Source organism: Cynoglossus semilaevis, chromosome 15, assembly GCF_000523025.1.
Source record: "Cynoglossus semilaevis isolate Cse_v1.0 chromosome 15, Cse_v1.0, whole genome shotgun sequence".
NCBI lineage: Eukaryota > Metazoa > Chordata > Actinopteri > Pleuronectiformes > Cynoglossidae > Cynoglossus > Cynoglossus semilaevis.
The window spans coordinates 5625470-5641877 of record NC_024321.1 but is presented as its reverse complement, the minus strand read 5'-3'; the positions used below and the strand labels follow the sequence as shown (position 1 = coordinate 5641877).

The following is a 16408-nucleotide window of genomic DNA, read 5'->3' as shown; positions in this document are numbered from 1 at the left end:
GCCTGTCCACCTAACACTAACCCAACATTAGAAGGAGAGCCAGGTGTGTAAATCTGTTATTGGCTTCAGAGGAGGAGACAGAGACATGACTGATGGACAGTTTCACAGTTTAAATGTTGGTTCTTTAATATGAGCATCATCATGTTATGTTGCATCCCTTTTTTTTTTGTGCGATCGTTTTTCTGATTTGTTTTTCATGCAATTCATGGTATAAAGAAGCTGGATTTTACCAATAACATTGGAATTTGAACAGAGAAGCTGGTTGTATTTTCTGTCAAAACACCTGAAGGTAACAATTTCCTCCAAGTGTGTTCATATGGCTATTTCTTTTTTCTCTGTTCTCTGTTCAAATTTGACTAAACAAAATAAATAAACCACAGCATTATAAAATACACTCAACTTCCCATAAACCAGACATCTTGTACATTTTCCATTATTGCATTTTACTCTGTCATGGACAAATAGCTTAGGATCCATGATTAAAAGCTGCATTTTAAATAGAAATAACTAAAATGTAATATATATATTTTGTTATTTAACATCACAGTGACATCAAGTACTTTTTTGTGCCACTTGGAAGAAATGTACACTAAACAAACAACACCTGTAAAATAATACAATGTGATGCAACAACCCAGCAATATACACTACAGAGTCAAACATGTTGAAAAAGGTGCACCGTCTTTCAACAGTCTGTTTGTTTTTTTCCTTTTAACATTCGATTTTGCTGCAAAACAATATTGTGAATTTCTTCTTGCATGAAGACCAATTCAGAAGCACAGCTTTATTTTGTCATGCTTCAAACATTCACAAATTAAAGTAAAAAGATGTATGGTTATGTTGGATCACAGATTGATATATTATTCTTAGATTTTCTCTCCACTCTGAGGAAACGGCAGCCATTAATCCCTTTATTTTGATGTAATCCTAGCAATGATTTGCCCAGGTTTAAACCTAGGTTTCACCAGATTAGAGGATTGAGGTTCTCACAGAGCAGCTTCACTCATCTGGACCTAATGGGAGTCAAGTCCGAGGCTCAATGAGAAACCAAGTCAAAGCAAACAGAGAAAAATGACCAAGAAGGTTAAACAGCCCTTGGAGTCAGTTGGTAAAACGCCAGCAGTCACCGTGCTGCTGAAGATGCTATCGTTGTTATTCCCTGGCCAGTGGGGAAGCGAACACTCAGGTCTGTTGGACCTGCACTTTCATTAGGTTTTGTATTTCATGGCTTCAGGAGCAGAACAAATTGAGTCTCTGTTTCCTTTTGCTCTGCTGCTCATTACACCAGAGAAAAGATTAAACAGCATTCCCTCGCAGGCCCCGTTACATAACTCCTTCAGCAGATGGGTGTGTGCTGTGCTTATTGTGTCATTAAAATATCTGGACACACTAAAGACTCTAACCCAGTCCAGCCAGGCAGAAAAAAAAACTGTTGTTAACCCAGGCTATTGTTTTTGATGCAATGCTTGCTTTGTGAATCAAAAAGGGATCAAGGCCCTCTGTATGTTCTGAAATTACGCTTTCAATTGAATTCTTGTTGCCTTTTTTCATCAAATTTGTAAAAAAAAAAGACCCTTTCTTCAAGTCCTGCTGGTATCTCAGCGCTGTGTTCCACTAAATAGGCCAGGGTTTTATACCAAGTAAGAACATTTAAATTTAGTTTAATTAAATTTAAACTAGAACACATTATATTTAATCAAATATACTTTTTATGACATTTTTTGCTGTTGCGCCAAGGGATTTTTCTAATGCAAATATATGCCATGGCTCAAAAATGTTGGGGAACTGGACTACAGAATATTGACTGTTATGTCAACATTTTTGCCCTCGTTATTCTGTGAGTGTAAAGCTCACAGTCAACTCTTTGCACCAGCATAGCTGAGGGAAGTTGAGGTAAACCAGGTACAGTGAGAAAAAAAAATCATACATCAACTCCCAGTCTGGCACTGTTTATTTCTGGGGGAAAAAAACAACACTGCTGAAATATTTTTTTTTCTCTTTCTGTCTCTTATTTTTATCATAAAAAATAAACTTCCAAAAGAAAAAAAATGTCCAACTTCTACTTCTTTACACTAGTGGCTTTAACTTTTGCTTTATATGATCAACGTTGTACATCCATCAAATTGAACATATCATCAGTTTATGACGTCCTCGACGTACAAGTATAAGTTCTGATTTACGGTGAATTTGTTTTACTTTTTTGGCTCAAGCTTCTGCTGTATGAATTTCTTAGACTAACTAAAACTCAATATGAACCTCTGTGTTGTTGTTTTCCTGTCTTGTCCACAGAGGTTTTCCTGCTTCACCTTCCAGATGACCAGAAAGTCAGCGTTACGACGGTGACAGTCGGCCAAAGTGTTGTGTTGACATGTGCCATCACGGGTGACCAGAGGCCTCCCATACTGTGGAAGAGAAACGGTCAATATCTGAACTCCCTGAACTTGGAAGACATCAATGTAAGAACTCACTTGTCACTGAGTTTTACTGCAAACACAAAGATCCATTTATGAAAAGGTAGACTCACATTTGACAGAGGTAAAGTTTACTGATAGATATTTCAACAGGTTCAACACTCCATGAAATGTTTATTTTGTTGGTCATAAATCTTCATTGTGTTTTTAATGACACGTTGAAGGGTGATGTGTTTTGTGAAGAACTGTAGATATCAATAATTTCATGCCCTTTCATTTTAGATTTATTTTACGTGGCGTCGGCTCCGACTGAGATCAGTTTATTCGATTTCATTTTTTTTTTTATCTTTGTATTCCAGATCTGACTGTAATGCACAATGTCAGTTTGTTTTTGTGTTGTCTGTGTTCAGAGCCGGCTGGAAGAGATTTCAGACCAAAGGGTTTCAGCCCTCGGGGATGGACCTACTTTTACAACCCTTTGGATGTGTGTGCGTGTGTGTGTGTGTATGTGTGTGTGTTAAGGCCTCGACTGTGCTTTACGTGACAGTCTGCAGAGAACAGCTGCACATTTCTGTGCTTTGTTCATACTGAAATGAGGGTGCGTGTCAGTCTGGTGTATTATTCATTTGTACTTAAACATAGAACACCAGAAGCAGAGGTTGTTGTTTTACATAATATGTGGTAAGACAGAGAATCTAAACAAGCACTTTTGAGCTCCGTACTGACCACACGAGGAAAGAAAAAGGATGAGCTCAGTGTTTAAAATAGAATGACTACAAAAAGAGGCATAATATATAGAGAAACATCACTTTGTACTTTGTTGCCTTCCTTGACTTAAGTGTAGCGGTTATCACATCTGGCTTACACGCAGGTCGCTGCGTGTAAGCCAGGGAGCCTCCAGCATCCCTGGTATACTGAATAAATATCTATGTGGGATTACAGACAGGCATCAGTGTCACTTTTGTCCACATCTAAAGCACAAAGAGCTGCGCTGACCTCCTTGATCTAGCTCTCTCGATCCACCCTCTGTCAGGAGTGACCAACATCATTGTGATAGTGCTGTGCATAATTAAGTCAACACTGTCGCAGTAGATAAAGAGAGACCCAGTGAAGCCACTAATGTAACATTAAATGTTGATGACCCTTAAAATGAATAAGAGGCTCCCAGCTGTCTCCAGTCATCCTTGGCGCCATCAACTCACTCCAAACTGGCGCTTGGTTTCTGGTTGTGGTGATTTGATGTGTGTTTCACACACAGAAGGCTCAGCCTCAAGCCTTGTGATTTTTTTAAAGCTGTGCATGCATATTTTCCACTTTCTGAATTCCTTTTTTGACATTTTCATTATTTCTTTGAGCTTCCACAGTCAGGAAACATGTATGCAAGTGCTGAGTGTAGGAAAACACAGAAAATGACACGTCAGATTATTTCCTGACAGCTCTGATGATTCATTGGAAAATCCATAGGGGGGAAAAAGTATAAAGTATTGTAAATGTGATCCCAGCTCTGATATTTCATTCATATATTTTTTTCCTCAAACTCCTTGGGTGTTTTTTCTTTCTGCAGACTCAGTAAAAGTACATTCTTTCCATTTTCATCTCCTAATATTGCCTGGAGACACAGAGTTTGGATCAGTGTCCTAACTGCAGGTGGTCCAGGCTTTTTACTCACCATCAGTCTCTTCATGACTAATTCAAATGTCAGCTCAGGGATGATGATCTGCTGTTCAGTGTGTCGTATTTTTTAATAAAAATGCAGTAAAACAAAATGACCTTGGTGGGTTTTAGCTGTACTTCTGAGGAGAGCATTAGAAGAGGATTTTAATTTGTTTATAGTTGGAAAGGAACTATATTATTTCAGTGCTACAAATCCTATATTTAAATATATTATATACATAGAGGACAAAAGCAATCAAATCACTTTGTTTGTTATAAATGTGTAATTTAAACCATTGTAAACAGTTTTTTTACAAAATATATCACTGTTTTTAGTCAAGAAGTTTCCAGTCCTGGTGTTTCATAATGTAAATGAAAAATACTTATAACCAGCTAGGCATTTGATGACTGAAGCTAAAAGCTAGTGTTGGATTAAAATGTTTTAAAAAGCAACATAAAACCAACAAAAAAAGAAAAACAAAAAGCTGTCAAGTCAGTAAAAAAAATACTTAAAGTAGTACCACAAGTACAATTAAAAATTTAAAATTAAATAAATATAAAATTCAATTGTTATTTAACTTAAAAATTTGCTTAAATTTACCAGATAAATATAAAATTCAATTGTTATTTAATTCAATTGTAACAATGTCTTAATCTTCTTAACAAACATGCCATGAAAATGTTGCCTACCCCTACTTTAACTATCCTGCAAACACCCCATGATGAATGACAGTGCAGTTCATTAAGTCAGAATGAAAAAAAGTACCACCAGTGGGACTAATTGGTCTCTTGGTCCTGAGAGAACATGTCGTACTTACACAGACCCTCTGGGACTTCTTGGGTTCTGTCTGACGAAGCTACAGCCGACAAACATCTTCAAGTTTACGCATTACCTTTAGAGATGGTCCTTTATTTACAGACTATCACCATGAGGTAAAGCTGAACAAATACTAACAGTCCATTGGTCTCAGAACAGTACACAAACAGACATCATCAACATGAACATCCACCTGAACATGTGCAGCATGCAGGCTTAATCCAGATTTACATTTGGCTCCTGCCTCCTGTCTGTTGTCTGTTGTACGTTCCAGCAGAGAAAATAAATGATGTCTGCACCTGCAAAAGCCCATTTTAATTTGCTTTACGTAAATCTCTTCATAATGTCTGGCCGTTTATATTTGCAGACAACAAGCACCAGCATTAATTAAAATCCAATTCCTTTGAGCTTATATTAAAAAACCATCCATGCAGCCCAGTCTACAGGCCCTCGTGGTTTAGAAGTGGTTATTTTCGAATACTTCACATTAATCCCAGTGAAGCGCTTGTATCCTGGACTTGAAGCCTGTGTAAATTTTGACAAAGCATCTTGGGGTTGCTGGACATTGCATCATCGTACAGGGCTGTCAGGTTCATAAACCTCTTCCAGATTGTCCAAGCTAAATACATTTTGTGCTTTTTCTGTTCATACAGGAAAAAATGTATTTTATATTTGGAGATCTTTAAAAAAAAAATATATATATATATAAGGCCTTCAACTTTTTGTGGCTATTCAATCACCACCATGGAGATGGTTAGTTCAGGGACTGCTAACAGCTTAAAACTTCTGATGCATGCAAACTTCAGATGCAGGTGTCTACTGTGACCGTAAGTAATTGGAATTAGAAATCCACTACATCTGTGTTCATTTGCATTCATCATTGGTGAGGCCTTCACTTCTTTAGGGCAATATTGGATCTTGCTGCAGTGGAATCTTCAAAGATATTTTCGAAATGTTTTGTCACTACTGGAGGTTAGCTACCAAATGAGCTGGTTCATCTGTGTCCTTTTAGGGCTAACCTGGCACTGACAGCTTTATTAATTATAGCTTCTTGAGGAGGCAAGGTCTATTTGTAAGCCCACCTCTATGTGTCCTTCTCCCCCTCCATCTGAGTGGCTTCACTTCATTCTGCTTTGTCTGCAGAGTGGGGCCGGGCTGCAGCTGGTAGCCATGCTGAGGTGTAGGAATCGTGTCGACAGCGCTCAGCCGTGCCTCATTGTAGCCTTCTGAGTTTCATTTTTTCGCCCAATTCATTTCTCATTTACGAGAGTGACACGATATGCTCTCAGCCTGAGGGGCCAAAAACGCACCATCGATTTCCCCTCATATTGTGAGCCTCTGATGCTTCACTCACCCGACACAGTACCACTCTTCTGGCTTAGTTCGCAACACAGTGGACCAAATTGTTAAACACACTATATGCCTTTAAACAGAACAACATGGTCTATGCTAGCTTTACAAAGCATGGAAGAGAGGCCTTCATGAAGAACTATTTTAAATTATTTGTTTACTTATAAAACTATGAGCTTCAAACAGCAGCAGACACTTGAACATTTTATGAGAGCCATTAATCAGGAATGAACACAGAGTGGCACTTGGGCTTTACGAATCAGATGGACCAAGGGAAAATAAGAAGTGAGGCGTGTTGAGAACATTCCAGAAAGAAAACTTCCAAACACCTCGGTGATTGCTCTCAGAAAATGTAAAGCCTGTTTTGATTATCAGTTAAATGGCTGTATTTGATTTGATATCACTTTAAAGAAATAATAATAAAAAGTCCATATTACAAATGTAGAGTTAAAGCAATAAAGAAAGCAAAAATGAGGGTAAGTCAGTTTTTATAGCACAGAAGTGTAGAGTCCAACAGTTTTGACCCTATTATGGACGAAGACTCAAAACATAAACAGCCCTAGAGTTAGACAGCTAAGTGAAACGGCAGGGACTGACATTAGTAGATAAACACTGGTTGATGATAGACAGAGATGATAGATAGGTGATAGATCCAGGGCCAGGGTCTTCAACCTGAGGCTCCTGTGCCACATATTCCTCTTTAGTCTGTTGGCAATGGCTCCCTAGAACAGATCAAATTTAATCTGACGGATCTTAAAAATGTATGACTCATTAACATCAGACCAGTGTTTGACAGCAGGCACATGAAAAAAACCCTAATGAAACCGTGATTCCCAAACATTATTTTGCGGTGCACTTTTGGAATCCCTGCTCTAAATGACAAAAGACGAATGACAAATTTGGCTGCACCTATTTTCTTTTCCTCTTTAAGGATGTTAAAAAATATTCATATTATACATAAGACAACTTTATAATTCAAACCCAAAATTACCTTCTCTTGTCAGAATAACGTTCATTTTTTATAAAACGATGCTAACAAGATACAAGACGCTTGCTTTCAGTCAGACGAGATCCCTCACAGCAGCACGCCGTCAGCGGGCTCATTAGCTCTGAGGGTTTTTGTCTTTGTCTGCCACAGATTGAATAATGCATCTTATCTTTGCTCCTTTTTTTTGTTTTTAGTAATAAATAATCACCCCAGCATGAATTAATCATCCTTCTCTGCCTTTACACATATTCACACTGTGGATCTGCTTTTCATTTTAATCACAGCTTTGTTTTGTATTAAATAGGTCGTATGAAACGTGCAGTGCGAAGCAGCTCACTTTTATCTTTCAATGGGAAATTACATTTGTATGAGTCAAAGAGCTGACACCATTATTCCTCAATCATATCCTTCCAATATTGTTTTATTCTCACATTACCTGCCACAACATGTCTACGACCTTGAGAGCACATCAGATTTCTAATGCTACAAAGAGTTGAAGTTGTCTGTGATTGTCCTAACATTAATGATGCCACTACACCACGTCAAAGCTGTCACTTTTACTGCAGATCACAAATGTGTTATCTCGCAGCAACATTACTTCAACAGTACAAATCCTATACATTTAAAAGATGTATATACTGTATATATTTTTTTCTTTTGATATTTTGTCTTCAAAAGTGAGTATAATTTATGACAGTGTCCAAAGGTGTAATAATCAACAAGTACTATTTTAGCACTATTCTATATTTATATATGCACGTGAAGCAATTTTTAAATATTTTGTTGCTTTACATGTATTTGTCCACCTTAAAAGACTTTTAGCTTGTGTGCTAACACCAAACCATCACACTTTCAAGTTTGATGCATTCTTCATTGATTACACTCTTCTAAACTATGAAAGGATAGTGACAGTCGTACTTTCATTTTTCAAGGATTTTGGAGAAGATGGCTCTTTGTACATCACCAAGGTGACCACGACTCACATGGGCAACTACACCTGTCACGCTGACGGCTATGAGAAGCTCTTCCAAATCCACACTCTCCAAGTGAACGGTAAGAGGATCTTTTTGTGTGTGTGTGTGTTCATTGTTTACAGAAGCATCATAAGTGTGTTATGAATTTACAAGTATCACTGTTGAGGCTGTCAAACCTTCGATGACAAGAAACATTTCTGTCTCTTTTCTGTTTGTGGACTGAACTGTCTTTGATCTCTTTGGGTCCACCAGCTGCTGTATTATGAGTTTAGCGCTGTAGAACTGATTGTTTCTTTATAATCAAAAGTTGAGAAAAAGTTGTGTGTCTTTTAGGAGCAGCATTTTTCTTCTTAGACTTCTTACTCACATCAATGTATGAACAGTTCGTTAGAGAGTTTTAATATTGCTCTAGCAAACAGACTTAGCGCTGAACCCTCCAGGTCAAAGCTAAAACAGAGACGTGACGTGGTTCAAACTGTGTAAACAAGACTGTTTTTGGCTCTAATGAACTGAATACTTTAAAAAAAAATACAGATTAATTTCAGTTGATGGTGGGTTATTATTATTCAGTTGAATCAATGCGTAACTATAATGATCTGTGGATATTGTTATGGCAAGTGTTGTGCTACACAGACACAAACCCCGCGGGACTTACGACTTTTGGTAGTAATTGCTACTGAAAACTTCCACATGACCTTTTTAGTGCAGTCTATAGATTTCACACTCGTCGTCTTGGTGAAGCCTCAGAGGAGCCGCTGTCACGCTGCCGACAGCTGAGGTTTTTCTAAAACTTAATTAAGAGGGAGACAGGTTAGTATATCTGGGAATCTCCATTCAGATGGCTGTCCATCACTCTACACAATAAGTCTTATCAATATCGTCTGGCTGCAAAGTTCAATCAATTTCTACTCATTGTTTGATTTCCCAGAGAAGTACAGAGACTGAGTGCAGCAGGATTTTTTTTTATTATCGTGCATCAGCACTATGCTGCGGATCGTTAAAATTTTAGGGCTTCACTTTCTATCCACCAAATTTAATCAATGACACCACAAAACGCCCCTGTGATTTTCCACTAACGTTTCTGTATCATTCAGGTAGCCTTATCAATAAACTTCAGGAAGAGTCTGTGGTCTCCCTCCGCAGGGAACACTATCATCTTGCAGATGTTCTCGTCTTCCTGATAAAGTGTGTCCATGTCGTCGCCCTCCTTTTCATCTACTGCACTCCCTCTGTTGCTCTGACCCGACTTCACCCAGACAAATCAATGAAGTTCCATCTAATCTTTACCCTGGAAAGCCAAAAAAAAAGCGATCTAATTTCCCAGCCACTTCAGTCAAAAACAAATGGTGGCTTGGGGTAAATTAATAACAGCCTTGACTGAATCATCTGAAACAGCCAACGGCCCTGTTGGCAGAAAAATAAATGTGCTTTTCCGGCTTATAACAATACAGCCGCCTCAAATAACATTAGAATGTTAAAACTTCTGATAGAAGAGACAGGAGAGCAGGTGTTTGTCAAAATGACATTTTACCCTGCGTGGGCAAACACCTGCTTAAACAAAGAGAAAAATCGGACAATAGGCTACATGCTTTATCATTAAAACAAGTCAGTATAATGACTTTTTATCTATTAAACTCACTTCAGCTGCAAAACAGCGAGACCTATGTTTTTGTTTTTTTTACATATTTTTTTTAGCAAAGGCACCTTGACCGAAACATCTTAATAAGTTTTGGCATTTTTTTTTCACTTTTGCAAGGCTTATTCTTTTGTAATTTCTTAAACTGTTTTGTTTTCTTCTTCTTTATTAATGCTATTGTCCCTCTTTTAGCTTTTAGTTTGCCTTTGAGACAGCGTTTGGCCTTGTCTTATAAGTTAGCACTTCAGCATTACTTCAATACATTTGGGCCATCATAATACTGGGCAAACTTTAAGGAATTCTTTACTATATTTGTCTTTCTAAACTTTTTATACTTTTATATATTTGGAGGCTCACATGACTTTTTTGGGGATTTTCACCTTCAACTTCTCAAGCTCCCTTCAGTGTACATGATACACAGTCAAACCATGTTTGTACTGCAGTATACCTAAAATTATTGTATTTCATGCCAATTTTCTTACCAATTTTTAAAGTGCACAGGTACTATATGGACATTTCCTATGTAGTATGGAAACATTTCAAGTCAGTATGTTTTCTGAACACACTACAGTCAACATGGCAGCACTTTCCTCTCAAGTATTGGTGTGACATTATATATCTCTCCCGGTGAAGGTTTGTTCACTCCTCTTCCTCTGCCTGTTTTATCTGTTCGTTACATTTCTACTAACAGTGCTTCCACTTTCACTCTGACCTTGTCGGAGGATATTTTGTCACCTTGTCGGCCATCAAGTTAGGGTTAACAGCTCCTCGTGGCATTTGCCAGCTGGGGAGGGCCACATTAAATGTGCCTTGGTGCTATTGTTGGCTAAGCCGATGCTCCTGAGACTAGAGTTTAGAGTCTTTATCCTCTGCAAGGTGAGCTGTAGGTGACGGGTAAAGAAGGTAGGACTCGGTGTGATGATATAATGAGAACGCTAGCACACAAATATTTCATGTGGGAATGAGTCATAGATGTGAAGCCATAACAGACACACACACACACACACACATATACATATATATATATATATATATATGAATGACGTGTGTAGTCAAGCTCAACACTAGGCTTAGGAACCTCTGAATCCTTGATCCGTGTTGAACTCTCTCCTTTCCCAGACGTTCTGGCTTGCTCTGCCATGTTCCAAACTGGATTCTGCTGTGGTAAAGTTTTCCCAGGAGGAAGAGAGCGACAGCGTGTCCCACATGGGACGTTTTTTTGTGAAGTGTTGCTGTATCCAGGCAACATGAAGCAGTTGATGCGCAGTGGCGCAGGGTGTTTGACAGCTTGGGTGGAAATGGAACATGGAAGTAATGACAAAGATGTTTTGACTCATCTCCACCTTTGAACATTCAGTTAGTGGCGACCCAAAATTCCCCAATAAACTTAACCTTTTTTTACATGAAACCAAATAGTATTGACTTCTAATAAAGTAATGAACTGTACTGTAATAGTCAACTGTTATGGTAACAGTGGAACCATCTGTACAGTCAGACACATTTTTTTCCCCCCGTGAACAGACATGACGTCAGTGTGCACATGTTCGTTAATCCCAAGTCAGACAATACCAAACGATTAAGGCAGAATCATCCATTACGCACTCTAACCTCAGGTCTTAAACTGCAATAAAAGGACAGATGTTCATCTGACTGAACAGACAGCCAGCATCAGTACAACCAATGTGAAAGTGAATGACGCAAAAATGTCCTTTTAGATATTGTGTTAGTTGTAATTAAAAAAAATAAAACTCTTCTACTTTTAGACGCGATTAACGTCAACAAACAAAAACAAAAAATCCAACATTTGTTAAAAAAAAAAAATGAAACGTGATGCTTTCCTCTAAACATTATTGGGCAGCTATTTTATTTTTATAAAATAAAGTGGAGCTACAGGAATAAAACATTTTTTAGTTTATTAACAGAATAGTAAAAACTAACATGTGCAGTAAAAAAAAGTTTGTTTTACCCACTACAGTAAAAAGACAGACTAATTATCTCCCAGAAACACAATATTCATTCTGTAATAACCAGGCACATAAATAAATTAGTCTTTTACAAAACACAAATCTCCATCTCTCTACAGAACCTGCTTTTAGCTACACACAAGAACCCAGTGGAAGGTATCCAATATTGAGCCACCTTGTTGCTATCCCATCAGTCTGCATTTACACCTAGTCACCTAGTTTTTGTGTTTTGTTTTTTAATTAAAATAATTTAAATGTGCACTGATACATTTTATTAATCTGTAATATTTTTTCTAAATATTTTTTCTATAAAACTAGAAAAGCTATATGAAAATATAAAATCTGTTTTCAAACATTAAAGAACAATTTTCATCGACCAATGTGATACTGTTGTAATAAAATTGATTTTTACCTCCGGTAACACTACTGCGGCGAGTAGGCTTTCTATGGGAGGTGTGACTCAGGTTGGAGAGTAAGTGTGACTGAGAGGAAGGTTTTATCACCGAGTGTGTCTTTGGTGCATGAGTGGGCGGTTGCATGCATGGAATAAAAGAGTGTCTATGTGTGTTGTCCTCAGGTATGTTAGTCAGTTCTCACAATCCTGGGGTTTTTGTCTGCCATGTTTTCTGCGACAGCCACGAGTTCAATTTGATTGAAGTGATGCAACAAGTCAGGCAGACTTAGCTGGAAGTCTCTCAGCAGTGTAGGGTTGAAGTAGTTCCCTGTGAGGCTGTTTGCGCCAAGCTCAGTGTGTGTGTCTGTGTGTGTGCACGTCTGCTCATCTTGTGGAGCATCATGGCCAACAGGAGGCTTGCAGAGTGATTGACGACGGGCTCGGTAGCTTTATGATGGAGCCGTCATCCCTGCTGTGTCACATTCTCCTGGCAGCGACTCTCCTGACAATCTCAGAAACACATCACGTTGCAACTTTTTTCACATCTTGCCAATGTGGAGTTGTGAGTGGAAAAAATACTGCTAACCTGTTTTGACTCTTTCCTTTTGCATCAAGTTAGTGAAGGAATATGCTAATATTCTTTTAATAATATTTTTGTCTAATAAGTTGTTTTCATTCAGCCCCACTAATATTTGCTGCATAGTAAGTTGTGCAGCTTGTTAACACTACAAAGATTTACATTTACATAACTTATATAACACCTGTAACGCAGTTGTTTGTGTTTAGGGATAAACTAAATAAATGTTATGAATAAATATACTCCCTAAAAACTATTTGAATGCTTACAACCTTAGATTACACTTTGTAATTACACCTTCTTTTTTCTACTTTTTTCGCAACCCGTTGTCATCGCTGCATGAGTTCTTACAGGCGCTGACAGACAGCGTCAGGACAGAATGACGACCAGCTCCATCTTCAGCTCAAATCACAGAAGCAATTTACGCCAAAAAGCTTTGAGATGAGCCCGTATGTCATGTTATCCATTTTCTATCAGCCCTAAAATGATACCAGAACAGACCACAGATATGATCATTGATTGACAAGCTTTTCACCTCTGTTGGCTTAGAGGCCATTTGGATTCAACTTCCCACATTTCAGCACAATCTTACATGATGTATGGTTGTATTAAAAGCCTCTGAAAAAATGCTAAATTATCCGTGTTTCGACTCATGTTTTCAACACAACGGTTCACTTGAATGGTGATTATGAACAGTTTATCAAGTATTTGATTATTTGCAATGTAGCTAGCAATGCCATCTAACAAACACTTATCCTCAGTTATATTGTTGTCCCTACAATTGTAGGGACAATAGTATAACTAGACCAATTTAGGGAACATTTATTGCTGGTGTGACTGCATTATTTCCTTGAGGTAATCAACACTGAAACTTAGATGCATTAAACAAATGTTTAAAACAATGAATTGCTGTTTAATAAACAATGCAAATAACTAAACAAATATTAGAACTTTTCATTTTACTGCTAATATTTAGGAGAAAAAGTTTCTCGTCATTCTCTCACCGTCTAATAGTTTAATCCAAACAGTATGGATAAGAAGGCGAGCAAGAGAAGATAAAAAAAGAAGATTAGTTGGTCTGAGAAATAGCTGTTTTGACTTTACTCAGACCTGCAACACCCTGAATTTATCCCAAAGACCAGTTGTAGGTTTGTGATCATACAACTGCCACTGAAGGATATCTACAGGGATATTGATTTAAAAGGACTAGTTAAGTCCAATGCATTAATTAACAATTAAAGTGATTACAATTTTTAACGCTTTTAGAAATACTGTATAAGCAGAACTTACGCACTGTATATCCAACAATCCCCTGGTCCATTCAACGGACTTTGCTCTAAAACAGCTGATACGCAGGTTATTGTTTGCAGGCACTATTGGAGCTTAAGATACCATCTTTTCCAGCGAAGTCTGTCTTTAACTTCTGGTCAGACACGTCAGACCAGCCTCACCGAGAGCAGGGCAGTAAATACGCCCAGGACTGACAAGCTGACTGACACAATTGTCAAATGGATTGAGAGACACTCGAGATTGATAGAAATTGTTGTGGACAACGGCTTCACCGAAGTTTTGAAAGCAACTCTTGACAAGTTCTCCAAGCCAAAAACTCTACATAGTTACCGTATTCAATTTTTTGGTCGGTTCTGAGGTATAGTTTTCATCTCATTAGTAATTATTTAATTTCTTAAAGTTGATTGTAGCAGACATTACAAAAAGTCCTCATGCAACAGCAAACAGACACAATCAGAAAGTATACACTGTGTAGAGACTCGGGTTAAACATTTTCATTTAGATGATAGTAAAATATAATTGCCTCTACGGTTATTTAATTCAGCCTTGTTATTACTGAGTGGCGGCAGCATAACAGCAGTGTCTCTGACTCTGATTGGTAAAGTAACCTGGTTAACATTAGAGCCCAGTGTGGTTCACTCCGGTTTTTTGGCAGCCAGGCAGAAGTTAGTGCCGTGCTTACAGATGGTCACTGCAGCAATTCCCTGTCCATCCGCTCACCTGACTTAGTGAAGACTTCCTCTAAAATTAGTACCCACAGGAAAGGGTCTCTACAGCACGTCTGTCTGCCATTCCTGCCAGGATTTTCACTATTTCAGCCTCAACTCATGTCTCCAAAGTCTCTTTCAGAAGGAGAAAAGCTGATTTGGACCACAGAGTGAATGAGATACTGCCTGACTTACAATGACAGGACGCAGAGATTAGATTTGTCCCTGTTTAAACCTGTGGCAGGTTGTGATCTTATGAGACAGGTTGTTATGGAATGAATCATGTTGCTTTTCATGGTCAACTCTATAAATGGGTCATTGTTGCTGTGCTTCATTTAAGGGAGATGCTGTACATGCATGGTCAGAGTCTGGTTCAAGAGCCAATTACGTCACGAAAATATTTTTTTTCATTTTTCCTGGTGTATTACATTATAACAATCCACCTCAAATTTTACCCCTGAAATGTCTTGATTAGCCTTTTTTGTTTTTTGCACAGGTGTCTTTTAGAATTTGATTTCCCTTTCGCTAAGGGTTGGCCATTAGTTCAACTATGTGTACAGTTCTAGTTTGGGGAGGCTTTTAATTTGAATGCTCTATTATAAATAACAACTATTTTGTGTGTTTTTAATATACAGTATATTTGGTTTTATTTCTGAGCAAGCATCACCCTGGGTGAGAAGGAAAAACCTGTAGCACATCCTCATCTAATGCATAAATACATATCATGAATGTGTTTGTTCACTCCATTGATTTATGTGGGTCCACAGTTCTTGGATGTGCAGCAAGTGGGAGAGTTTTTGTTTGTCTTTGCTCGAGGGCAGGGTAAACAAGTGAAACTGCAGCATGAGAGTGGGACAGTGTGCATCCCATTGTGCAGCGAAGCCAGTCGGTGCTTCTCCTTTCTTCACACATTTTGTTTCGTCTCCTTCCATCCTCTCATCTTCTGCTTGACAAAAGGTTACACAAAATCAATAGCTCCAACACAGAATCGATACCATCCGGCCAGAGGTTCTCTCCCTTATTTATCCGTTTATTTGTTTTGTTCTGCAGAGCATGTTAACCTTATATAAAAGTATTTAACAATACTTAAATGTATGTACCCATATTAGACGTATATCCAGGATGTAACATTTTCTCCAAAGGCGTATATTTAGCAAGCGTGTTTTGTTCCTCTGGTTGTACAGACTGTACTATAACATTGTGGAGTTAACTTGTGCTTCTCCCCTTTCATCTTTTACTTCTAGTTCCTCCTGTCATCAGAGTTTACCCAGAAAGCCAGGCTAGAGAGCCAGGCGTCACTGCAAGTCTGCGCTGCCATGCTGAAGGTATCCCCAGCCCCCAGTTGTCCTGGCTGAAGAACGGCATGGACATCACCACCAAGCTGTCAAAACAGCTCACCCTGCAAGGTACAGGAGTCAAACTTACAGTTCACTCAGTGGACACTACTGCCTGAGTTATATATATATATATTAATTAAATTTCATATTCTGAAGTTTCTTTTTCTCAGGCAAACTCTGGGTCAAAAATTGTTGTACTGTTGTTTACTGTCCAGTATGCTGCTGATTTGGCATACCTACTTGGATAGCATACGCTGATAAGTTGCACACATGGCCAAAATTAAGACACTGGATTGTGCAGTCTCTCTCT

At 38.3% G+C, this 16408-nt stretch overlaps 1 protein-coding gene across 1 annotated transcript in view; it reads left to right on the top strand.

Moving 5' to 3' along the window:
• Positions 1–16408, top strand: part of fstl5 (follistatin-like 5) — an 85573-nt gene that overhangs the window by 37355 nt on the left and 31810 nt on the right. Inside the window, exons 4-6 of the mRNA XM_025063189.1 lie at positions 2290–2456; positions 8152–8272; positions 16006–16167. Of these exons, the coding sequence (XP_024918957.1) occupies positions 2290–2456; positions 8152–8272; positions 16006–16167 (450 nt within the window). The remainder of the gene's footprint in view (positions 1–2289; positions 2457–8151; positions 8273–16005; positions 16168–16408) is intronic.